Source organism: Strongylocentrotus purpuratus, unplaced genomic scaffold (genome assembly GCF_000002235.5).
Source record: "Strongylocentrotus purpuratus isolate Spur 01 unplaced genomic scaffold, Spur_5.0 spur5_scaffold_11, whole genome shotgun sequence".
In the NCBI taxonomy this organism is placed as follows: Eukaryota; Metazoa; Echinodermata; class Echinoidea; order Camarodonta; family Strongylocentrotidae; genus Strongylocentrotus; species Strongylocentrotus purpuratus.
This window is the reverse complement of record NW_022145596.1, coordinates 27,097,879-27,122,866: the sequence shown is the minus strand read 5'-3', so window position 1 is coordinate 27,122,866 and position 24,988 is coordinate 27,097,879. Positions and strand designations below refer to the sequence as shown.

At 41.4% G+C, this 24,988-nt stretch overlaps 1 protein-coding gene across 2 annotated transcripts; it reads left to right on the top strand.

Annotated features, from left to right (window-relative positions):
• The first annotated feature begins 677 nt into the window (after positions 1-677).
• On the top strand, positions 678-24,838 carry LOC578105 (protein SGT1 homolog). 2 transcript variants are annotated; one of them, XM_011676345.2, is made up of 7 exons: positions 678-781; positions 3,325-3,456; positions 5,002-5,098; positions 6,462-6,569; positions 7,310-7,397; positions 21,643-21,848; positions 22,349-24,838. In XM_011676345.2, the coding sequence occupies exons 2-7, from the start codon at positions 3,359-3,361 to the stop codon at positions 22,454-22,456; spliced, it is 705 nt and encodes a 234-aa protein (XP_011674647.1). In that variant the 5' UTR covers positions 678-781; positions 3,325-3,358; the 3' UTR covers positions 22,457-24,838. The 2 variants fall into 2 exon arrangements, with proteins under 2 accessions (XP_011674647.1, XP_011674642.1); XM_011676340.2 differs by having other exon boundaries at positions 21,640-21,848.
• The last annotated feature ends 150 nt before the right edge of the window (positions 24,839-24,988 follow it).

Genomic DNA, 24,988 nt, shown 5'->3' with positions numbered 1-24,988 from the left:
GTCCTCGGGATTTAAAGCTTTTGTGCGAAATGACCGAACATTTTCAGAATACAGAGCAGATTTAATAGTTAAACAGTAAGGTCCAGACATCTTCCCCCGGCAGGTGACCTATACCACCAGAAAGCTGGAGATCCCCTCTATTTGAATATGTAATCAGCTAAGAATAAAAAATGTCGGCCAAAAATAAAGGCGCCTTGACAGTTAGGCACCTCATGTTGGATTGCGTACTCGGGATTTGAAGCTGTTGGGCGAAATGACCGAACATTTTCAGAATACAGAGCCGACTCTAGAGTTAAACAGTAAGGTCCAGACATCATCCCCCGGCAGGTGACCATACCACCAGAAAGCTGGAAATCCCCTCTTTCAGAATATGTAATCAGCTAAGAATAACAAATTTCGGCCAAAGATAAATGCGCCTTGAGAGTTAAGCACCTCATTTTGAAAGGGATATCATGCCATTGTCCGGATTTACCGATATTTTCAGACCACAGAGCCGATATTAAAGTTAAACAATAAGGTCAAGACATGTTCCTCCGACAAGTGAAATGTACCACCAAAAAGCCAGAAGTTATTACTCATTACTCATTACATTTTCTAACGAGAAGCATCTAAAGAAAATGAGCGGAAAAAAATTATCTTTTCTTTTTTCTTTTTACCCTTTTGAAGACACCGTAATTGGTCGCTGAACTTGTGGTCGCCAGATTCAAGGAGCGATAGAGAGTTTTCTAGAAAACCGTCCGTCAGTCGCTGTGCATTGTCTAGTTATTGAACTTAAATAAAGGTAAGTCATTCATTTTATGTTATTATGTATGGAAAGTATAAAAAAGGGCGGAGTTATTTGAGATTTGTTATTTTAACAGTAGACTAAATGAAAGGAAAATCTGTTCGAGAACAAAAAACACTCGTGAAATTTAAATAGTGGTCCCATGTGTTAAGATTTGTGTGGGTACACTTATAGTTTTCAACATTTTCTTACTCGTTCTGATCGCGCACTCGGTTTTGTGTGCTAAAATCTTTCCCATAGGCATAGAGATTGCATGCATCCCTATGCAGTCTACGTGCAATGCGCGCTCATGCATAATTGGTCAATGTTGTTATTACCAAATTGCGATTCAAACCTGTATTTAGGGAGTCGTATTTACTATTTAGGCCAGGGTGCGCATGACGACGTCATCGCGCATAGCTAGTTAAGGGCTCCCTCGAAATGTTTTTTTATGATATTATTCGAGGGAGCCTTAAACGGCACCCATAGGGTCCCACGGAGAGGTAGGTAAACAACAACCAAAATGTGTCCAAAATCACACTTTCCCGCACCTGACCAATATTGGACAGTGGCTTTGATAAATTTTGTTGTAATTCAGTCCTAATTACCTCCTGAATTTAAAAATCGGAGGTAAAAATAATAAAATAAAAGCAATTTTCTTACCAGACCGATACAGCTCAGCTCCCTTTTCACGTGTACCGTGTGAATTCACGATCTCTACACAATGGTGATGACCTCTGACTGGCACTTTGTAAATGTGCTGCTTCCATATAATGCGCTGAATAACACTCATACAGCGGTGGTAAGGGTCGGCTCCTCTCTTTAGAGATGGAAACCGATCATCGGCATTTTCTTTCAAAAAACCATGGCCATTTACTGCCATATTTTTATGCCCCCCAAATCCCCCATTTATTCTATTTTCTAAATTGAATAGGCCTAGGCTATTATACGTCGGTTCCACTTACCAACTTGACTGAATAAATCCATTTAATGGTCCATTTTCAGGAAATTATGGGTTGAAATTGACATCCATGTTGAAAATCTTGCAAGCGGTAGATCTATTTTAACTCTCGCTGCGCATGACGTCATCTAAATATCATCCCTTCTAGTCTACTTCCCTAAAAAAGGTGGGGCTTGAAAATGTCTTCAAGTGGGAAAATAATGACTATTAGTTGTCAAATCGACTTTAGGGCTATAGAGCCCAAAATCAATAGTCTTGATTTTCAGACAATTGTACCGAATGGTCATACGTTTTATGCTGCGCAAAGATTCAATCAGTTTAATCTTGGCCATCACAAGAAGTGGTTATTGATGTAGACACATGCTCATGTACCCTTTACAACTCTTTTCATGTATGTTATTACCAAAGAAGAAAAAAAGCCAGTCAGTCACTCAATAGTGTCTGACAGTGAAGTCTAGCAAGTAAACGGGTTTCCTTGCATAATTTGAATATGAGGACACTGCTAACGTTTAAATTTCACAGATAGGACATACATGACATATTCATAATTCCTGCAAAGTTCTACAGAATTTGAGGTTGGCTGCAAAAGGGACATAGTACCTTTAAAATATCAATTTATTTATTGTTTATGAAAACTGCTGTTTGAAAAGTTCTTTGGAAATATTAAATTGTAAGACAAAAATCTTTATTTCAATATTTAAATGATAAAATGTATTTTCTGCTCGTTACATGTCAATATATGATTTTTAAATAATTTTAATACAAGTGTCAAAAATCAGATTGTAAGCTATGTTTTGAATATGAGGACACTGCTAACGTTTAAATTTCACAGATAGGACATACATGACATTTTCATAATTCCTGCAAAGTTCTACAGAATTTGAGGTTGGCTGCAAAAGGGACATAGTACCTTTAAAATGTCAATTTATCTATTGTTTATGAAAACTGCTGTTTGAAAAGTTTTTTGGAAATATTAAATTGTAAGACAAAAATCTTTATTTCAATATTTAAATGATAAAATGTATTTTCTGCTCGTTGCATGTCAATATATGATTTTTAAATAATTTTAATACAAGTGTCAAAAATCAGATTGTAAGCTATGTTTTATACATTCGACTGTTGTGCACCTTTATCTTTCCATCTTCTGTCAATTTTTTAAAATCTTTGAACTTGTACTAATGAAATTCGTAGAAGCAAACTTTGGAATTTTGAAGAATTCTCATGAATAATTATCCCCTTTTGACCTCCTTCTTTCAAAAATTCACCTTCTACTTATGTGTTCATAACAGTTTATGTAATGATTCGCACACAAAACCAATGGGATCCTGACATCAGAGAGACAACAATTTAGCTGGGAAAAATAGCTTTGTTGGTGTTGTTTCTTTTGTCCTGTATCTCCAATATCCCCAATATGGGAGACAGTCTTCCAAATCGGGTGTGCGCCTTGACTGTCAGTCTAGAGTCATCAAAATCGTTGTCAAATACCTAATTTGGTTGTATTGATAGAGTTGAATAAGTCTATCTTCTGTGTTTTTCTTTTGTACACTAATAACAAATATGAAGAAAAAAACTATCTTTACAATGTTTTATTTTTTCATAGACAGTTGGACCAGTGTACAACATCATAGCTTATAATGGCGTCAGTGAATGACCAGAATGAGAAGCAACCTGAAACCTTGGTAACCCCTCAAACTCAACAACCAAATCCTGTGCCACCACCTCAAAAGCAGAGGTAAACTCAAATGCTCTCAAGATAAGAACACTTTACAAATGGCATGATGCTGATGCTGATGCGAGATCTATTATTGTGAAAGGGAAGTCCAGGCTAACTATAAAACCATCAAATTATTTTCAGCAAAAAAAGAAATTGGTCAATTTTGATTACGGTAGACAAAACATACACTTTCTCACAAGTTTCACGGCAAACCGCTGCGCAATACAATTGCATACCATACCGACGGTGAGGTGCGGTACAAAGTTAGCGACTGAAATCTCAGATCCTCATTAAATTCATGTAATTAATTCACATTATGGCTAACTTCATGCATGCGCCGGCCCACACCCCATCTTCGGTATGGTATGCAATTGTATTGTAATTGTGCACGGTTTGCTGTGAAACCTGTGAGTATGAGAAAGTGTATATTATACAGGGCTGTCAACTTTGGGAAGCTGCTTGGAGGGAGTTTTTTTTCTTCAGACGAACCAGCGTACCGTATCGTATGCAAACAAAATCGCGTCAAAAATTTCGCAACGAATCAGCCAACCGCTGAATAAGCAGGGGAGGGGGTGTAAGAGCACTTTTTTTGGGGGGGTATACGATACGGTTTGGCGGGAGGTTTTTTCATAAACCGGGAGATTCTACATCGTTGGCGGGAGAGCGGGAGGAAGGCGTGGTGGCGGGAGTCTCCCGCTACGAGCTTTTGGGGCGGAGGGAGAATGAGCGTGGTGGCGTTGGACTCCCTCCAAATGCGGGAGGGTTGACAGCCCTGATTATAATGTCTTTGTTTTTTGAAAAAATACTCCAAAAGAGATAACAAAATTAACACAAAACAGGTATGAAACATTTTTTAAACCATGACCATTTTTTGAACAATTGATGAAGATTTTTTGTTTGTTTCAGTAGTCTCCACGCCAGAGTTACGGGTCAAAGTTGATTTGATTCTGAACTAGCGCCAATTTTTTGCTCGATCAAAATAATATAACTTAGGTCATGTATGTATCTAGCAGAGCTAGATTTTGGGGGACAATGGTCAAAGATCACAGGGCTCATTATGTTTGCAAAAATAGCTTATGATCACATTATCATTAGAACTGATAGACAGATTATCATTAAACTCAAAACATGTATTTATCTTGCAGAGCCAATGAACTGAGTAGATTTGGGGGTCATGAGGTCAAAGGTCATGGGGCTCATATATGCAAAAACAGCTTGTGCACGCCTTCTTATTAGAACATCCATCTAGTTTTTTTTATAGAAAATTTGAGATTTTGCTAAAGATCTCTTATCACTTTAATATGAAATAGTAGTAAACAAACAATAAACAGCAAAATTAACAACTAAAAGGGTAATTATTTTGTATCTTTCAATGATTTTGACGAATTTGGCATGTTCGGTATTATTAGAGTCAGTACTAAATCTAAGATAACTTAAGATTAAAGACATTGAAAACATATGTTGAAGGAAATGAAACTGCTCCAATAGGTTAAGGATAAAGTTTAAAATATAATTTGATCCTCTTGCTCTTGTCTATATTTGGAATGATCTTTTTATTTTCAGATATGACTGGTACCAGACAGACACACTTGTTACCATCAATATACTCATTAAGAAAGCCAAGGAAGAAGATGTCAATATCATTCTCACCAAGATTACAGTAAGCTTACCTCTTACCTTAATCCCTCTGCCCTTATTTAATCCCACAGCCCCAAATTTGCTGAGTATTTTTTTCTTTTTGCCATCAAACCTGAAGTTCCCCTCTTTTTTCTGAATACTCCTTTGTAAAGCAGGGCTCCCACTTAGCCGAGTTGGAGCCTCGAGTTGTGGCGGGCTGGCGCGATCTTATGGCAAGCAGTTTTATCATTAAAACATATTTCTTGATATCAAGAATTCAATTCTTGATATCACAAAATCGAATTCCTGATATCACGAAATCGAATTCTTGATATCAAGAATTACCATTGCTTTACAACATAAGATTATTTCTTGATAACAAGAATTGATTTATTGATATAAATTAATAATAAAACGGCTTGCCATCAGATCGCGCCAGCTCGCCACAACTCGAGGTCCCAACTCGGCTAAGTGGGAGCCCTGCTTAAAAGCATACAAAATAGACTATATTCCTGATTTTGGAGAGAGATCTATAGAGATTTTCATTTTTGGGGGACTGGGAAGTTTTGGTTATCGTCTCATAGTGGGAGATCAAAACAGGGGTGCAGAAGGCATTTCCATCTATTTTTGTCTAACTCCTGTAGCATGCACTTAAACAAGATTTTGCCCTTTTGCCTCTTTGCCTCAGTCTACCTGTAACGGCAACGTCCATAGGTATATAATGAGTGAAATGCCAGCTGCGTTCTAACCCTGTATTTTGTTAAGATGCTGAATTGCCCTATCTCTACCATGACTTCCGTCCTCCTCCGGCCCCTCCTCAAATAAATGAATGAATAGCTACATGTTTGGATTAGTGTGCCTCGGATTATTACATTGTCCATTCTTATCTTTTCTCACTTTTTCGGGAAATTGTGTGAATCAGAGAGATTCACGAAAAGACAACACAAATATTGAACATCTTTCATTTATTCACCATATAAACTAATTAACCTTGATGAGCATATGTGCATCTGTCATACAAGTATTGAATCATTAGCATTCATCATTTGTATGATAACTCAAAGCCTGCTTTGGTAGACTAATAGGACAAAGAGTAGACAGCCACAGCTTCTTCATCACATTTGGAGCACGATACTCCAAACAATGTGGCAGCTTTCGGTTTTAATCTCTAGGGAAATCAATCATTAAATCAATTGCACAATTATAGAATTGAATTGTAAGATACAATACCAAGTGAAACAGGACCCCTGGCCGAATCAATCGGCGCAGTCAGGGTGAAGGGAATGAAGACAAATTGAGAGCCTTTGCATCTAAAAAAAATTGGCTGTAGACAAAACACCCAAAGCCTCATTAGTATGTAACTGTATTGTTTTATAAGATTATTTATATCATTATTATTATTACAGTTGAGTGCAACGGTCAAGCAACCCACTGGGAGTGATTACAGCTTGGAATTAGACCTAGCTCATCCCATCGTTCCAGAGAAAAGCACCACTAGGATACTCAATAGTAAAGTAAGATCACTGTGTGTTGTTTTATATTGCTCAAATGTATTTCTCATAATATAGATATTTGTTTTGTTTTGTTTGTTTTTGTTGCTACTGCTGCTGTTTATCTTGCATTGATGAGAGTTTATCCAAATAATAAATTCCAGGCACTTATGTGATGATGATATTGTGATCAATTTTCACTTGTCCCCCCCCCCCCCCTCCCCCTCCTTGATTTCCTTAACCATACAAGGTATCTGTGTTAAAAATTTGAGAAGGGCAAAATACAGCGAGATAATAGAAGTCTCTATAATTTCAGAGCAAAATGGATGAAAAGACAGTCAAAATTATACTATTAAAAGGCAGAGTGACCATATAAAAATCATTTTCCCTTACTGTTAAAATGTTATCAACATATAAATGGATATATTTCTTTCATAACTGTTTCTTAACTGTACCCTTGAGATCATACGTGCAGTGTTTCATCCGCCTTCATTAAACTGTTTCATAGAATAGTACATGTATATTATGATAAAGGTGAACACTCCAGTGACAGTTTCTAACACAAGTCATTCCTCTATATTAATTCAACCCTGGACCCAGTGATAAACATGTACCTCACTTTATCTTTAAAAGTAACCTGTGCTAAATCCCAAACACAGCCCAACCCTTACCCTATAACTCGACAAAAATTTATCAATGTCACCAATTTTTAATCACATATGATATATCAAATGTTTATCTCTTATTTATTTTTTGCATTACAGATAGAGATCAGACTAAAGAAAGAAGAAGCTATCAGATGGAGTAAGCTGGAAGGTGAAGATAATATCCCCCAAGCAGTCAAACCTGCAGGTAATCAATCAAACCTCTCCTACATTAGTATCACCCAAGCAGTCAAACCTGCAGGTAATCAATCAAACCTCTCCTTCATTAGTATCACCCAAGCAGTCAAACCTGCAGGTAATCAATCAAACCTCTCCTTCATTAGTATCACCAAAGCAGTCAAACCTGCAGGTAATCAATCAAACCTCTCCTACATTAGTATCCCCCAAGCAGTCAAACCTCTCCTACATTAGTATCACCCAAGCAGTCATACCTGCAGGTAATCAATCAAACCTCTCCTACATTGGTATCCCCCAAGCAGTCAAACCTGCAGGTAATCAATCAAACCTCTCCTACATTGGTATCACCCAAGCAGTCAAACCTCTCCTTCATTGGTATCCCCCAAGCAGTCAAACCTGCGGGTAATCAATCAAACCTCTCCTACATTGGTATCCCCCAAGCAGTCAAACCTGCAGGTAATCAATCAAACCTCTCCTACATTGGTATCCCCCAAGCAGTCAAACCTGCAGGTAATCAATCAAACCTCTCCTACATTGGTATCCCACAAGCAGTCAAACCTGCAGGTAATTAATCAAACCTCTCCTACATTGGTATCACCCAAGCAGTCAAACCTGCAGGTAATCAATCAAACCTCTCCTACATTGGTATCACCCAAGCAGTCAAACCTGCAGGTAATCAATCAAACCTCTCCTACATTGGTATCACCCAAGCAGTCAAACCTGAAGGTAATCAATCAAACCTCTCCTACATTGGTATCACCCAAGCAGTCAAACCTGAAGGTAATCAATCAAACCTCTCCTACATTAGTATCACCCAAGCAGTCAAACCTGCAGGTAATCAATCAAACCTCTCCTACATTAGTATCACCCAAGCAGTCAAACCTGCAGGTAATCAATCAAACCTCTCCTTCATTAGTATCACCCAAGCAGTCAAACCTGCAGGTAATCAATCAAACCTCTCCTTCATTAGTATCACCCAAGCAGTCAAACCTGCAGGTAATCAATCAAACCTCTCCTACATTGGTATCACCCAAGCAGTCAAACCTCTCCTTCATTGGTATCCCACAAGCAGTCAAACCTGCAGGTAATCAATCAAACCTCTCCTACATTGGTATCCCACAAGCAGTCAAACCTGCAGGTAATTAATCAAACCTCTCCTACATTGGTATCACCCAAGCAGTCAAACCTGCAGGTAATCAATCAAACCTCTCCTACATTGGTATCACCCAAGCAGTCAAACCTGCAGGTAATCAATCAAACCTCTCCTACATTGGTATCACCCAAGCAGTCAAACCTGCAGGTAATCAATCAAACCTCTCCTACATTGGTATCACCCAAGCAGTCAAACCTCTCCTACATTGGTATCCCCCCAAGCAGTCAAACCTGCAGGTAATCAATCAAACCTCTCCTACATTAGTATCACCCAAGCAGTCAAACCTGCAGGTAATCAATCAAACCTCTCCTACATTAGTATCACCCAAGCAGTCAAACCTGAAGGTAATCAATCAAACCTCTCCTACATTGGTATCACCCAAGCAGTCAAACCTGCAGGTAATCAATCAAACCTCTCCTACATTGGTATCACCCAAGCAGTCAAACCTGCAGGTAATCAATCAAACCTCTCCTACATTGGTATCACCCAAGCAGTCAAACCTGCAGGTAATCAATCAAACCTCTCCTACATTAGTATCACCCAAGCAGTCAAACCTGCAGGTAATCAATCAAACCTCTCCTTCATTGGTATCACCCAAGCAGTCAAACCTCTCCTACATTGGTATCCCCCCAAGCAGTCAAACCTGCAGGTAATCAATCAAACCTCTCCTACATTAGTATCACCCAAGCAGTCAAACCTGCAGGTAATCAATCAAACCTCTCCTACATTAGTATCACCCAAGCAGTCAAACCTGAAGGTAATCAATCAAACCTCTCCTACATTGGTATCACCCAAGCAGTCAAACCTGCAGGTAATCAATCAAACCTCTCCTACATTAGTATCCCCCAAGCAGTCAAACCTGCAGGTAATCAATCAAACCTCTCCTACATTGGTATCACCCAAGCAGTCAAACCTCTCCTACATTAGTATCCCCCAAGCAGTCAAACCTGCAGGTAATCAATCAAACCTCTCCTACATTGGTATCACCCAAGCAGTCAAACCTCTCCTACATTGGTACCCCCCCCCCCCCAAGCAGTCAAACCTGCAGGTAATCAATCAAACCTCTCCTACATTAGTATCACCCAAGCAGTCAAACCTGAAGGTAATCAATCAAACCTCTCCTACATTGGTATCACCCAAGCAGTCAAACCTGCAGGTAATCAATCAAACCTCTCCTACATTAGTATCCCCCAAGCAGTCAAACCTGCAGGTAATCAATCAAACCTCTCCTACATTGGTATCACCCAAGCAGTCAAACCTCTCCTACATTGGTACCCCCCCCCCCCCCAAGCAGTCAAACCTGCAGGTAATCAATCAAACCTCTCCTACATTGGTATCACCCAAGCAGTCAAACCTCTCCTACATTGGTACCCCCCCCCAAGCAGTCAAACCTGCAGGTAATCAATCAAACCTCTCCTACATTGGTATCACCCAAGCAGTCAAACCTCTCCTACATTGGTACCCCCCCCCCCCCAAGCAGTCAAACCTGCAGGTAATCAATCAAACCTCTCCTACATTGGTACCCCCCCCCCCCCAAGCAGTCAACCTGCAGGTAATCAATCAAACCTCTCCTACATTGGTATCACCCAAGCAGTCAAACCTCTCCTACATTGGTACCCCCCCCCCCCAAGCAGTCAAACCTGCAGGTAATCAATCAAACCTCTCCTACATTGGTATCACCCAAGCAGTCAAACCTGCAGGTAATCAATCAAACCTCTCCTACATTGGTATCACCCAAGCAGTCAAACCTGCAGGTAATCAGTCAAACCTCTCCTACATTGGTATCACCCAAGCAGTCAAACCTGAAGGTAATCAATCAAACCTCTCCTACATTAGTATCACCCAAGCAGTCAAACCTGCAGGTAATCAATCAAACCTCTCCTAAATTAGTATCACCCAAGCAGTCAAACCTGCAGGTAATCAATCAAACCTCTCCTTCATTAGTATCACCCAAGCAGTCAAACCTGCAGGTAATCAATCAAACCTCTCCTTCATTAGTATCACCCAAGCAGTCAAACCTGCAGGTAATCAATCAAACCTCTCCTACATTGGTATCACCCAAGCAGTCAAACCTCTCCTTCATTGGTATCCCACAAGCAGTCAAACCTGCAGGTAATCAATCAAACCTCTCCTACATTGGTATCCCACAAGCAGTCAAACCTGCAGGTAATTAATCAAACCTCTCCTACATTGGTATCACCCAAGCAGTCAAACCTGCAGGTAATCAATCAAACCTCTCCTACATTGGTATCACCCAAGCAGTCAAACCTGCAGGTAATCAGTCAAACCTCTCCTACATTGGTATCACCCAAGCAGTCAAACCTGCAGGTAATCAATCAAACCTCTCCTTCATTGGTATCACCCAAGCAGTCAAACCTGCAGGTAATCAATCAAACCTCTCCTACATTAGTATCACCCAAGCAGTCAAACCTCTCCTACATTGGTATCCCCCCAAGCAGTCAAACCTGCAGGTAATCAATCAAACCTCTCCTACATTAGTATCACCTAAGCAGTCAAACCTGCAGGTAATCAATCAAACCTCTCCTACATTAGTATCACCCAAGCAGTCAAACCTGAAGGTAATCAATCAAACCTCTCCTACATTGGTATCACCCAAGCAGTCAAACCTGCAGGTAATCAATCAAACCTCTCCTACATTGGTATCACCCAAGCAGTCAAACCTGCAGGTAATCAATCAAACCTCTCCTACATTGGTATCACCCAAGCAGTCAAACCTGCAGGTAATCAATCAAACCTCTCCTACATTAGTATCACCCAAGCAGTCAAACCTGCAGGTAATCAATCAAACCTCTCCTTCATTGGTATCACCCAAGCAGTCAAACCTCTCCTACATTGGTATCCCCCCAAGCAGTCAAACCTGCAGGTAATCAATCAAACCTCTCCTACATTAGTATCACCCAAGCAGTCAAACCTGAAGGTAATCAATCAAACCTCTCCTACATTAGTATCACCCAAGCAGTCAAACCTGAAGGTAATCAATCAAACCTCTCCTACATTGGTATCACCCAAGCAGTCAAACCTGCAGGTAATCAATCAAACCTCTCCTACATTAGTATCCCCCAAGCAGTCAAACCTGCAGGTAATCAATCAAACCTCTCCTACATTGGTATCACCCAAGCAGTCAAACCTCTCCTACATTAGTATCCCCCAAGCAGTCAAACCTGCAGGTAATCAATCAAACCTCTCCTACATTGGTATCACCCAAGCAGTCAAACCTCTCCTACATTGGTACCCCCCCCCAAGCAGTCAAACCTGCAGGTAATCAATCAAACCTCTCCTACATTAGTATCACCCAAGCAGTCAAACCTGAAGGTAATCAATCAAACCTCTCCTACATTGGTATCACCCAAGCAGTCAAACCTGCAGGTAATCAATCAAACCTCTCCTACATTAGTATCCCCCAAGCAGTCAAACCTGCAGGTAATCAATCAAACCTCTCCTACATTGGTATCACCCAAGCAGTCAAACCTCTCCTACATTGGTACCCCCCCCCCCCAAGCAGTCAAACCTGCAGGTAATCAATCAAACCTCTCCTACATTGGTATCACCCAAGCAGTCAAACCTCTCCTACATTGGTACCCCCCCCCCCAAGCAGTCAAACCTGCAGGTAATCAATCAAACCTCTCCTACATTGGTATCACCCAAGCAGTCAAACCTCTCCTACATTGGTACCCCCCCCCCAAGCAGTCAAACCTGCAGGTAATCAATCAAACCTCTCCTACATTGGTATCACCCAAGCAGTCAAACCTCTCCTACATTGGTACCCCCCCCCCCCAAGCAGTCAAACCTGCAGGTAATCAATCAAACCTCTCCTACATTGGTATCACCCAAGCAGTCAAACCTCTCCTACATTGGTACCCCCCCCCCCCCCAAGCAGTCAAACCTGCAGGTAATCAATCAAACCTCTCCTACGTTGGTATCACCCAAGCAGTCAAACCTGCAGGTAATCAATCAAACCTCTCCTACATTGGTATCACCCAAGCAGTCAAACCTGCAGGTAATCAATCAAACCTCTCCTACATTGGTATCACCCAAGCAGTCAAACCTGCAGGTAATCAGTCAAACCTCTCCTACATTGGTATCACCCAAGCAGTCAAACCTCTCCTACATTGGTATCCCCCCAAGCAGTCAAACCTGCAGGTAATCAATCAAACCTCTCCTACATTAGTATCACCCAAGCAGTCAAACCTGCAGGTAATCAATCAAACCTCTCCTACATTAGTATCACCCAAGCAGTCAAACCTGAAGGTAATCAATCAAACCTCTCCTACATTGGTATCACCCAAGCAGTCAAACCTGCAGGTAATCAATCAAACCTCTCCTACATTGGTATCACCCAAGCAGTCAAACCTGCAGGTAATCAATCAAACCTCTCCTACATTGGTATCACCCAAGCAGTCAAACCTGCAGGTAATCAATCAAACCTCTCCTACATTAGTATCACCCAAGCAGTCAAACCTGAAGGTAATCAATCAAACCTCTCCTACATTGGTATCACCCAAGCAGTCAAACCTGCAGGTAATCAATCAAACCTCTCCTACATTGGTATCACCCAAGCAGTCAAACCTGCAGGTAATCAATCAAACCTCTCCTACATTGGTATCACCCAAGCAGTCAAACCTGCAGGTAATCAATCAAACCTCTCCTACATTAGTATCACCCAAGCAGTCAAACCTGCAGGTAATCAATCAAACCTCTCCTTCATTGGTATCACCCAAGCAGTCAAACCTCTCCTACATTGGTATCCCCCCAAGCAGTCAAACCTGCAGGTAATCAATCAAACCTCTCCTACATTAGTATCACCCAAGCAGTCAAACCTGAAGGTAATCAATCAAACCTCTCCTACATTAGTATCACCCAAGCAGTCAAACCTGAAGGTAATCAATCAAACCTCTCCTACATTGGTATCACCCAAGCAGTCAAACCTGCAGGTAATCAATCAAACCTCTCCTACATTAGTATCCCCCAAGCAGTCAAACCTGCAGGTAATCAATCAAACCTCTCCTACATTGGTATCACCCAAGCAGTCAAACCTCTCCTACATTAGTATCCCCCAAGCAGTCAAACCTGCAGGTAATCAATCAAACCTCTCCTACATTGGTATCACCCAAGCAGTCAAACCTCTCCTACATTGGTACCCCCCCCCCAAGCAGTCAAACCTGCAGGTAATCAATCAAACCTCTCCTACATTAGTATCACCCAAGCAGTCAAACCTGAAGGTAATCAATCAAACCTCTCCTACATTGGTATCACCCAAGCAGTCAAACCTGCAGGTAATCAATCAAACCTCTCCTACATTAGTATCCCCCAAGCAGTCAAACCTGCAGGTAATCAATCAAACCTCTCCTACATTGGTATCACCCAAGCAGTCAAACCTCTCCTACATTGGTACCCCCCCCCCCCCAAGCAGTCAAACCTGCAGGTAATCAATCAAACCTCTCCTACATTGGTATCACCCAAGCAGTCAAACCTCTCCTACATTGGTACCCCCCCCCCCCAAGCAGTCAAACCTGCAGGTAATCAATCAAACCTCTCCTACATTGGTATCACCCAAGCAGTCAAACCTCTCCTACATTGGTACCCCCCCCCCCAAGCAGTCAAACCTGCAGGTAATCAATCAAACCTCTCCTACATTGGTATCACCCAAGCAGTCAAACCTCTCCTACATTGGTACCCCCCCCCCCCCCAAGCAGTCAAACCTGCAGGTAATCAATCAAACCTCTCCTACATTGGTATCACCCAAGCAGTCAAACCTCTCCTACATTGGTACCCCCCCCCCCCCCCAAGCAGTCAACCTGCAGGTAATCAATCAAACCTCTCCTACATTGGTATCACCCAAGCAGTCAAACCTGCAGGTAATCAGTCAAACCTCTCCTACATTGGTATCACCCAAGCAGTCAAACCTCTCCTACATTGGTATCCCCCCAAGCAGTCAAACCTGCAGGTAATCAATCAAACCTCTCCTACATTAGTATCACCCAAGCAGTCAAACCTGCAGGTAATCAATCAAACCTCTCCTACATTAGTATCACCCAAGCAGTCAAACCTGAAGGTAATCAATCAAACCTCTCCTACATTGGTATCACCCAAGCAGTCAAACCTGCAGGTAATCAATCAAACCTCTCCTACATTGGTATCACCCAAGCAGTCAAACCTGCAGGTAATCAATCAAACCTCTCCTACATTGGTATCACCCAAGCAGTCAAACCTGCAGGTAATCAATCAAACCTCTCCTACATTAGTATCACCCAAGCAGTCAAACCTGCAGGTAATCAATCAAACCTCTCCTTCATTGGTATCACCCAAGCAGTCAAACCTCTCCTACATGTATCCCCCCCAAGCAGTCAAACCTGCAGGTAATCAATCAAACCTCTCCTACATTAGTATCACCCAAGCAGTCAAACCTGCAGGTAATCAATCAAACCTCTCCTACATTAGTATCACCCAAGCAGTCAAACCTGAAGGTAATCATCAAACCTCTCCTACATTGGTATCACCCAAGCAGTCAAACCTGCAGGTAATCAATCAAACCTCTCCTACATTGGTATCACCCAAGCAGTCAAACCTCTCCTACATTGGTACCCCCCCCCCCCCAAGCAGTCAAACCTGCAGGTAATCAGTCAAACCTCTCCTACATTGGTATCACCCAAGCAGTCAAACCTCTCCTACATTGGTACCCCCCCCCCCCCAAGCAGTCAAACCTGCAGGTAATCAATCAAACCTCTCCTACATTGGTATCACCCAAGCAGTCAAACCTGCAGGTAATCAATCAAACCTCTCCTTCATTGGTATCACCCAAGCAGTCAAACCTCTCCTACATTGGTATCCCCCCAAGCAGTCAAACCTGCAGGTAATCAATCAAACCTCTCCTACATTAGTATCACCCAAGCAGTCAAACCTGAAGGTAATCAATCAAACCTCTCCTACATTAGTATCACCCAAGCAGTCAAACCTGAAGGTAATCAATCAAACCTCTCCTACATTGGTATCACCCAAGCAGTCAAACCTGCAGGTAATCAATCAAACCTCTCCTACATTAGTATCCCCCAAGCAGTCAAACCTGCAGGTAATCAATCAAACCTCTCCTACATTGGTATCACCCAAGCAGTCAAACCTCTCCTACATTAGTATCCCCCAAGCAGTCAAACCTGCAGGTAATCAATCAAACCTCTCCTACATTGGTATCACCCAAGCAGTCAAACCTCTCCTACATTGGTACCCCCCCCCCCCCCCCAAGCAGTCAAACCTGCAGGTAATCAATCAAACCTCTCCTACATTAGTATCACCCAAGCAGTCAAACCTGAAGGTAATCAATCAAACCTCTCCTACATTGGTATCACCCAAGCAGTCAAACCTGCAGGTAATCAATCAAACCTCTCCTACATTAGTATCCCCCAAGCAGTCAAACCTGCAGGTAATCAATCAAACCTCTCCTACATTGGTATCACCCAAGCAGTCAAACCTCTCCTACATTGGTACCCCCCCCCCAAGCAGTCAAACCTGCAGGTAATCAATCAAACCTCTCCTACATTGGTATCACCCAAGCAGTCAAACCTCTCCTACATTGGTACCCCCCCCCCCCCCCCAAGCAGTCAAACCTGCAGGTAATCAATCAAACCTCTCCTACATTGGTATCACCCAAGCAGTCAAACCTCTCCTACATTGGTACCCCCCCCCCCAAGCAGTCAAACCTGCAGGTAATCAATCAAACCTCTCCTACATTGGTATCACCCAAGCAGTCAAACCTCTCCTACATTGGTACCCCCCCCCCCCCCAAGCAGTCAAACCTGCAGGTAATCAATCAAACCTCTCCTACATTGGTATCACCCAAGCAGTCAAACCTCTCCTACATTGGTACCCCCCCCCCCCCCCCCAAGCAGTCAAACCTGCAGGTAATCAATCAAACCTCTCCTACATTGGTATCACCCAAGCAGTCAAACCTGCAGGTAATCAATCAAACCTCTCCTACATTGGTATCACCCAAGCAGTCAAACCTGCAGGTAATCAATCAAACCTCTCCTACATTGGTATCACCCAAGCAGTCAAACCTGCAGGTAATCAGTCAAACCTCTCCTACATTGGTATCACCCAAGCAGTCAAACCTCTCCTACATTGGTATCCCCCAAGCAGTCAAACCTGCAGGTAATCAATCAAACCTCTCCTACATTAGTATCACCCAAGCAGTCAAACCTGCAGGTAATCAATCAAACCTCTCCTACATTAGTATCACCCAAGCAGTCAAACCTGAAGGTAATCAATCAAACCTCTCCTACATTGGTATCACCCAAGCAGTCAAACCTGCAGGTAATCAATCAAACCTCTCCTACATTGGTATCACCCAAGCAGTCAAACCTGCAGGTAATCAATCAAACCTCTCCTACATTGGTATCACCCAAGCAGTCAAACCTGCAGGTAATCAATCAAACCTCTCCTACATTAGTATCACCCAAGCAGTCAAACCTGCAGGTAATCAATCAAACCTCTCCTTCATTGGTATCACCCAAGCAGTCAAACCTCTCCTACATGTATCCCCCCCAAGCAGTCAAACCTGCAGGTAATCAATCAAACCTCTCCTACATTAGTATCACCCAAGCAGTCAAACCTGCAGGTAATCAATCAAACCTCTCCTACATTAGTATCACCCAAGCAGTCAAACCTGAAGGTAATCAATCAAACCTCTCCTACATTGGTATCACCCAAGCAGTCAAACCTGCAGGTAATCAATCAAACCTCTCCTACATTGGTATCACCCAAGCAGTCAAACCTCTCCTACATTGGTACCCCCCCCCCAAGCAGTCAAACCTGCAGGTAATCAGTCAAACCTCTCCTACATTGGTATCACCCAAGCAGTCAAACCTCTCCTACATTGGTACCCCCCCCCCCCCCAAGCAGTCAAACCTGCAGGTAATCAATCAAACCTCTCCTACATTGGTATCACCCAAGCAGTCAAACCTGCAGGTAATCAATCAAACCTCTCCTACATTGGTATCACCCAATCAGTCAAACCTCTCCTACATTGGTATCCCCCCAAGCAGTCAAACCTGCAGGTAATCAATCAAACCTCTCCTACATTAGTATCACCCAAGCAGTCAAACCTGAAGGTAATCAATCAAACCTCTCCTACATTGGTATCACCCAAGCAGTCAAACCTGAAGGTAATCAATCAAACCTCTCCTACATTGGTATCACCCAAGCAGTCAAACCTGAAGGTAATCAATCAAACCTCTCCTACATTAGTATCACCCAAGCAGTCAAACCTGCAGGTAATCAATCAAACCTCTCCTACATTGGTATCACCCAAGCAGTCAAACCTGCAGGTAATCAATCAAACCTCTCCTACATTGGTATCACCCAAGCAGTCAAACCTGAAGGTAATCAATCAAACCTCTCCTACATGTATCCCCCCAAGCAGTCAAACCTGCAGGTAATCAATCAAACCTCTCCTACATTAGTATCACCCAAGCAGTCAAACCTGAAGGTAATCAATCAAACCTCTCCTACATTAGTATCACCCAAGCAGTCAAACCTGAAGGTAATCAATCAAACCTCTCCTACATTGGTATCACCCAAGCAGTCAAACCTGCATGTAATCAATCAAACCTCTCCTACATTAGTATCCCCCAAGCAGTCAAACCTGCAGGTAATCAATCAAACCTCTCCTACATTGGTATCACCCAAGCAGTCAAACCTCTCCTACATTAGTATCCCCCAAGCAGTCAAACCTGCAGGTAATCAATCAAACCTCTCCTACATTGGTATCACCCAAGCAGTCAAACCTCTCCTACATTGGTACCCCCCCCCCCCCCCCCAAGCAGTCAAACCTGCAGGTAATCAATCAAACCTCTCCTACATTAGTATCACCCAAGCAGTCAAACCTGAAGGTAATCAATCAAACCTCTCCTACATTGGTATCACCCAAGCAGTCAAACCTGCAGGTAATCAATCAAACCTCTCCTACATTAGTATCCCCCAAGCAGTCAAACCTGCAGGTAATCAATCAAACCTCTCCTACATTGGTATCACCCAAGCAGTCAAACCTCTCCTACATTGGTACCCCCCCCCCCCCCCCCAAGCAGTCAAACCTGCAGGTAATCAATCAAACCTCTCCTACATTGGTATCACCCAAGCAGTCAAACCTCTCCTACATTGGTACCCCCCCCCCCCCCCAAGCAGTCAAACCTGCAGGTAATCAATCAAACCTCTCCTACATTGGTATCACCCAAGCAGTCAAACCTCTCCTACATTGGTACCCCCCCCCCCCCCCAAGCAGTCAAACCTGCAGGTAATCAATCAAACCTCTCCTACATTGGTATCACCCAAGCAGTCAAACCTCTCCTACATTGGTACCCCCCCCCCCCCAAGCAGTCAAACCTGCAGGTAATCAATCAAACCTCTCCTACATTGGTATCACCCAAGCAGTCAAACCTCTCCTACATTGGTACCCCCCCCCCCCCAAGCAGTCAAACCTGCAGGTAATCAATCAAACCTCTCCTACATTGGTATCACCCAAGCAGTCAAACCTGCAGGTAATCAATCAAACCTCTCCTACATTGGTATCACCCAAGCAGTCAAACCTGCAGGTAATCAATCAACCTCTCCTACATTGGTATCACCCAAGCAGTCAAACCTGCAGGTAATCAGTCAAACCTCTCCTACATTGGTATCACCCAAGCAGTCAAACCTCTCCTACATTGGTATCCCCCCAAGCAGTCAAACCTGCAGGTAATCAATCAAACCTCTCCTACATTAGTATCACCCAAGCAGTCAAACCTGCAGGTAATCAATCAAACCTCTCCTACATTAGTATCACCCAAGCAGTCAAACCTGAAGGTAATCAATCAAACCTCTCCTACATTGGTATCACCCAAGCAGTCAAACCTGCAGGTAATCAATCAAACCTCTCCTACATTGGTATCACCCAAGCAGTCAAACCTGCAGGTAATCAATCAAACCTCTCCTACATTGGTATCACCCAAGCAGTCAAACCTGAAGGTAATCAATCAAACCTCTCCTACATTGGTATCACCCAAGCAGTCAAACCTGCAGGTAATCAATCAAACCTCTCCTACATTAGTATCACCCAAGCAGTCAAACCTGCAGGTAATCAATCAAACCTCTCCTTCATTGGTATCACCCAAGCAGTCAAACCTCTCCTACATGTATCCCCCCCAAGCAGTCAAACCTGCAGGTAATCAATCAAACCTCTCCTACATTAGTATCACCCAAGCAGTCAAACCTGCAGGTAATCAATCAAACCTCTCCTACATTAGTATCACCCAAGCAGTCAAACCTGAAGGTAATCAATCAAACCTCTCCTACATTGGTATCACCCAAGCAGTCAAACCTGCAGGTAATCAATCAAACCTCTCCTACATTGGTATCACCCAAGCAGTCAAACCTCTCCTACATTGGTACCCCCCCCCCCCCCAAGCAGTCAAACCTGCAGGTAATCAGTCAAACCTCTCCTACATTGGTATCACCCAAGCAGTCAAACCTCTCCTACATTGGTACCCCCCCCCCCCAAGCAGTCAAACCTGCAGGTAATCAATCAAACCTCTCCTACATTGGTATCACCCAAGCAGTCAAACCTGCAGGTAATCAATCAAACCTCTCCTACATTGGTATCACCCAATCAGTCAAACCTCTCCTACATTGGTATCCCCCCAAGCAGTCAAACCTGCAGGTAATCAATCAAACCTCTCCTACATTAGTATCACCCAAGCAGTCAAACCTGAAGGTAATCAATCAAACCTCTCCTACATTGGTATCACCCAAGCAGTCAAACCTGAAGGTAATCAATCAAACCTCTCCTACATTGGTATCACCCAAGCAGTCAAACCTGAAGGTAATCAATCAAACCTCTCCTACATTAGTATCACCCAAGCAGTCAAACCTGCAGGTAATCAATCAAACCTCTCCTACATTGGTATCACCCAAGCAGTCAAACCTGCAGGTAATCAATCAAACCTCTCCTACATTGGTATCACCCAAGCAGTCAAACCTGAAGGTAATCAATCAAACCTCTCCTACATTAGTATCACCCAAGCAGTCAAACCTGCAGGTAATCAATCAAACCTCTCCTACATTGGTATCACCCAAGCAGTCAAACCTGCAGGTAATCAATCAAACCTCTCCTACATTGGTATCACCCAAGCAGTCAAACCTCTCCTACATTGGTATCACCCAAGCAGTCAAACCTGCAGGTAGTCAATCAAACCTCTCCTACATTGGTTAAAAGAACAATCCAATCTTCATAGCTGATAAAGAAGAAATAAAAGAATAGAAAAAAAATGGAAATACAAAGGTACTTATATTGAACACTTTTGGGATGATCAAATTAGTGAAGTACACATAGTTTTATGTCAGGATGCAATACAATTAAATTCTAGTGACAAACTCCCTGCAATATGGGAAATTGTGTTGCTATAAAACCTTCTTATGTAAGGTACCTAAACTGCAAAAGAAGTGGGACTGGCAGAACTAGTTTGTTATTGCAAATGTTTGTTATTACAGTTTTCTTTATAATGACATGGTTTCACTGTATTGCATTTCCCAATGATATGACTGAGTAGACATACTGAGTAGACATATTTATTTCAAACAATAATACTGCATATACGATACCTTGGGCAGACTAGTATGGTCACCTCCAATGTATGTGGTGAGTTGATGTTCCATACATAACCAAGTATGGTGTAGTTCGGCATTAAATATGACATGAAATGTGTTATTTCATTTCATATTTGGTGTTATCCAAGCTCTCAGAAATCCCATTAACTGAATCCAATGTGGTCAGTAACTTATGGGACAAAATAGAAGGCTTAGTGGTCTCATAACCAGGAGGCAATAGGTCCTTAGTTGATGCACTAGTGCCCTTTGGTAAGGCATTAATCTTTATTAACATGTCCCTCTGAGAAGGCTTAAGCCATCTGTCCCCTGTTTCCTTACTCACAAGTATGTACATGCTTTCTTAGAAGTCGAGTAAAATCAAACCACTAAGCCAAACCATAGCTTGGACTTGCCCACGTACACATTATCTATGCTCCTATCTAATTGTCGCATTTGATTTGATAACCAGCAGAAACTGCAGAAGCCTGCAGCAACGCCGTAGACATCAATAAATACCCGACTTCCAGTCATGGGACAAGGAACTGGGACCAGATAGCAAAGGAATTTGAGAAGGAGGAGGAGGAAAACGCCAAAGGGGAGGCGGCCCTCAATAGTCTCTTCCAGAAGATTTATGCCAGCGGAGATGAAGAGACTCAGAAGGCCATGAATAAGTCATTTGTGAGTAGATCAAAGTGGCTTTGAAACGAAGGCAGATCCAGGATTTTAAAATGAGAAGGGGAGGAGGTGATGTGCTTCTTGCAAATCAAACTTTACATGTGTACTTACAAGAGCTAGCCTATCAATAGAGGGGTCTTGCATTCATTAGGAGTATGCAAAGAATAATTAAATAAATAAATCTCTGGTAAAGATGAAAATTAATTTCAGAACTCTCTCATTCATTGCATGTCAGTTGTCAAAATTGTCGCCAGTTTGCTCTTCAAACGCCCTTGTGCTGAAAAGTTTTGACCAAACTTTCATGCACTGCATGTAATATTCACCTAGATTGAGTCAATTTATTTTCACTTTTTTAAAATCTGTCAGTATAAATCGATTTGTATGTACTCCATACTCACCCTTGCCCAATTGCTTCCAGACAAGTTGCTTTCACATGACCAGTACTCAACTTTATCTTGAAATCCAATGTGATGAAGAAAAAAACCTTTTTGTTTTTTGTCTAGGTGGAGTCGGCCGGGACAGTCTTGAGCACTAATTGGAAAGACATTGGTGCCAAGAAGACAGACATCAAGCCTCCCGATGGTATGGAGCACAAGCAATGGGATTCATGATCATGCCCTGCTCCCAAGTGGAGTGAATTCACAAAGCTTTGTTGAACTGTAAAAACTTTTTTCGGGAATCATTGTGTGAACTAAATTGGAACGTCAAATTCTATACCTTCAACATCTAAAACTTGTTACATTGGTGTGGATACTTCCAGATGTGACAACGATAGAACCACATATTGGATCTTGTGTGAAACTCATTCTTTATTACCCATTACCGTAAGACTCTATACCAGCTACAAGCTTTGCACATCAGTTGAAGTACTCTAGCGTCAGCTGTAAAACCCACGCTTCTTCTGTATATCTTATTTCGATGTCTGTATGAAAACAATTTTATACAGACTATATTTGTTATACCAGGTTTAACCTGAATCATAAGAACGTTATTATTATTAATAATAATAATAGTGGGTTCTTGTATAGCGCCTATGTCTGTTAGACTCGACACTCCTGGCGTTCCCGATTAATGACTTCCACAGTACATAAACGTCAATGAAATGGCCACATGAACAGCACACGTTATCACAGACGAAACCAAAATCATTGCAAAATGTATGTGAAACCTATTTTGTCAGCATATATGTATATGATAAAATCCACCTTGATTTTGGGCCAGTGAGGGGAATATTTCTGTTTGAGCTTTATTACTGTAAAACTGTGCATTGAAATAAAAAAGAATGCATTTTCTCTCTTAATCTGTCGTACCGTATGCAGGACCTTTCTTCTACAACTACCGGTACTAACATTGCACAGAGGTTAAAATTAAGTTTTGACAGACTTGTGAACAATAACAGTTTTTTATAACAAAAATATCTTTTATAATGAATTACAAAAATAAAAATAATTTGCAAAGTTGATTGTGTTATAATCTCCTATCATAAAATATGATTTCAAATATATGTTCACATAATTGTCCACCTCATTTTGTAGCTGCTGATGAATATTACGATACAGTTTGAAAGGGATAGTGATTCTTCAATGTTGAGGGATTTGTATGCTAAAGTAGTGTGTCTGTACTGATGCTCACAGCCTAATCACAGAATGTCTTGTACATTGTACTTCTGTCCATTTTATTTTGTGGGTACTGGACTTATTGTACTCTGCGTAGCAACCTGGTAGTTGGCTCAGGTCTGATATAGCAACTATGAACAGTGGGGTTAGACACCCAAACCAAAATTCTGATGGTGTTAATTTGAGAGTGGAAGTCGAGGGTGACATTTGAATTTCAAATGACACAATTCAAATAAGCCTGAAGACAGCAGCAAGATCATTTGATAAGCAAACACCATTACCGGGGTGGCTATTTCTCCCTAAAAGAGATAACGTTTAGGAATCGGGTGTTCTCTGTATAAAGCCTATGAGAATTGGGTTGAGATCGTGATTTCAAATGCTTCATGTAATTATTCCTTTTGCCACATAGACATGGAGCTCGAAACACGACAGTTTCATGATAATTTCAAGAAATCGGAAGAGACTGATGTTCTCCTTTATATGTATTGCCTACCCTAACAATAATTTCATTTAAATGAATGCTACAAAGTACAAACAATTATAGCATAAAATCAATAAAGTTTAGACGATAATAAAAAAATCAAACATTCGCTGACCTACTTCTCTGACTTTTCTGCTTTTATCCAAAGTAGCATGTTGGGAGACTACTTCTATAATGTCAGAAGTGTCTAAATGGGACATGTAATTGACTTTAGGTGTTTAGGTAATAGGCACATGATTAAATTCATGTAACCCTTACACTTTTGCACCATTTAATTTATAAATATTGTATATCAACGCCTTTGATTAGGCAACGAGATATTGGCACTTTATAAATTCCTGGATTGGATATGTTAAGAGCAAGACGCTACGTTTCATTCCAAATGAAATTTAAATTGTATTGTGGTAATTATTTGGATGGTTCAGTTATGATTGACAAAGTCAAAAGTGCACTAGTTTAAATTTCAATGTTGCAATGTAAATTTACTCTTTTTCTTGTAATATTTGCAGTGTACAAGTGTTTCACATTTTCAATTCTTTTCTTCTTTTTTTTTAATAATATATATATCATCATCTTCACTATAAAATTGAATTTGCTTTGTAAAATTGCAGAGTAATTAACATACATTGTTCAAATGTAAGAAATCATACAACCATTATCAACAACAAGAAAGGAGCCAGTAATACCTACTTGGAAATAATTCTCATTTTTCTGTGAAGTTATGTTCTCTTAAATTTTTCTTATTGAATTCTGTCATATGAAAGCTTTATTGTTCATCATACTACAAGAAATAAAATGATTTTAGTTCCCTCATAAATACAAAAGATGACTGTAAAACTGCAATGTGTTCATAAAAATATTTCATTTTATAAAATTGTTCATGTCTTTTAATACAATGCTTGATTTCTTGACTGATTTGTTACACTGCACAAGTTATCTTGATTGTGTCCATATAATTTGGTTGATAATTCAATGACTGACCAATATAAATTACAAGTCCACACTAGTTTCAATATGGTTATACTATTCAGGCCTGAACATTTTCT

Coding starts and splice junctions, on each gene's coding strand:
- LOC578105 (XM_011676340.2), top strand. CDS start 3,359: ATGGCGTCAGTGAATGACCAGAATGAGAAGCAACCTGAAACCTTGGTA. Junction 5,099..6,461: donor TCATTCTCACCAAGATTACA/GTAAGCTTACCT, acceptor TTATTATTACAG/TTGAGTGCAACGGTCAAGCA. Junction 6,570..7,309: donor CTAGGATACTCAATAGTAAA/GTAAGATCACTG, acceptor TTTGCATTACAG/ATAGAGATCAGACTAAAGAA.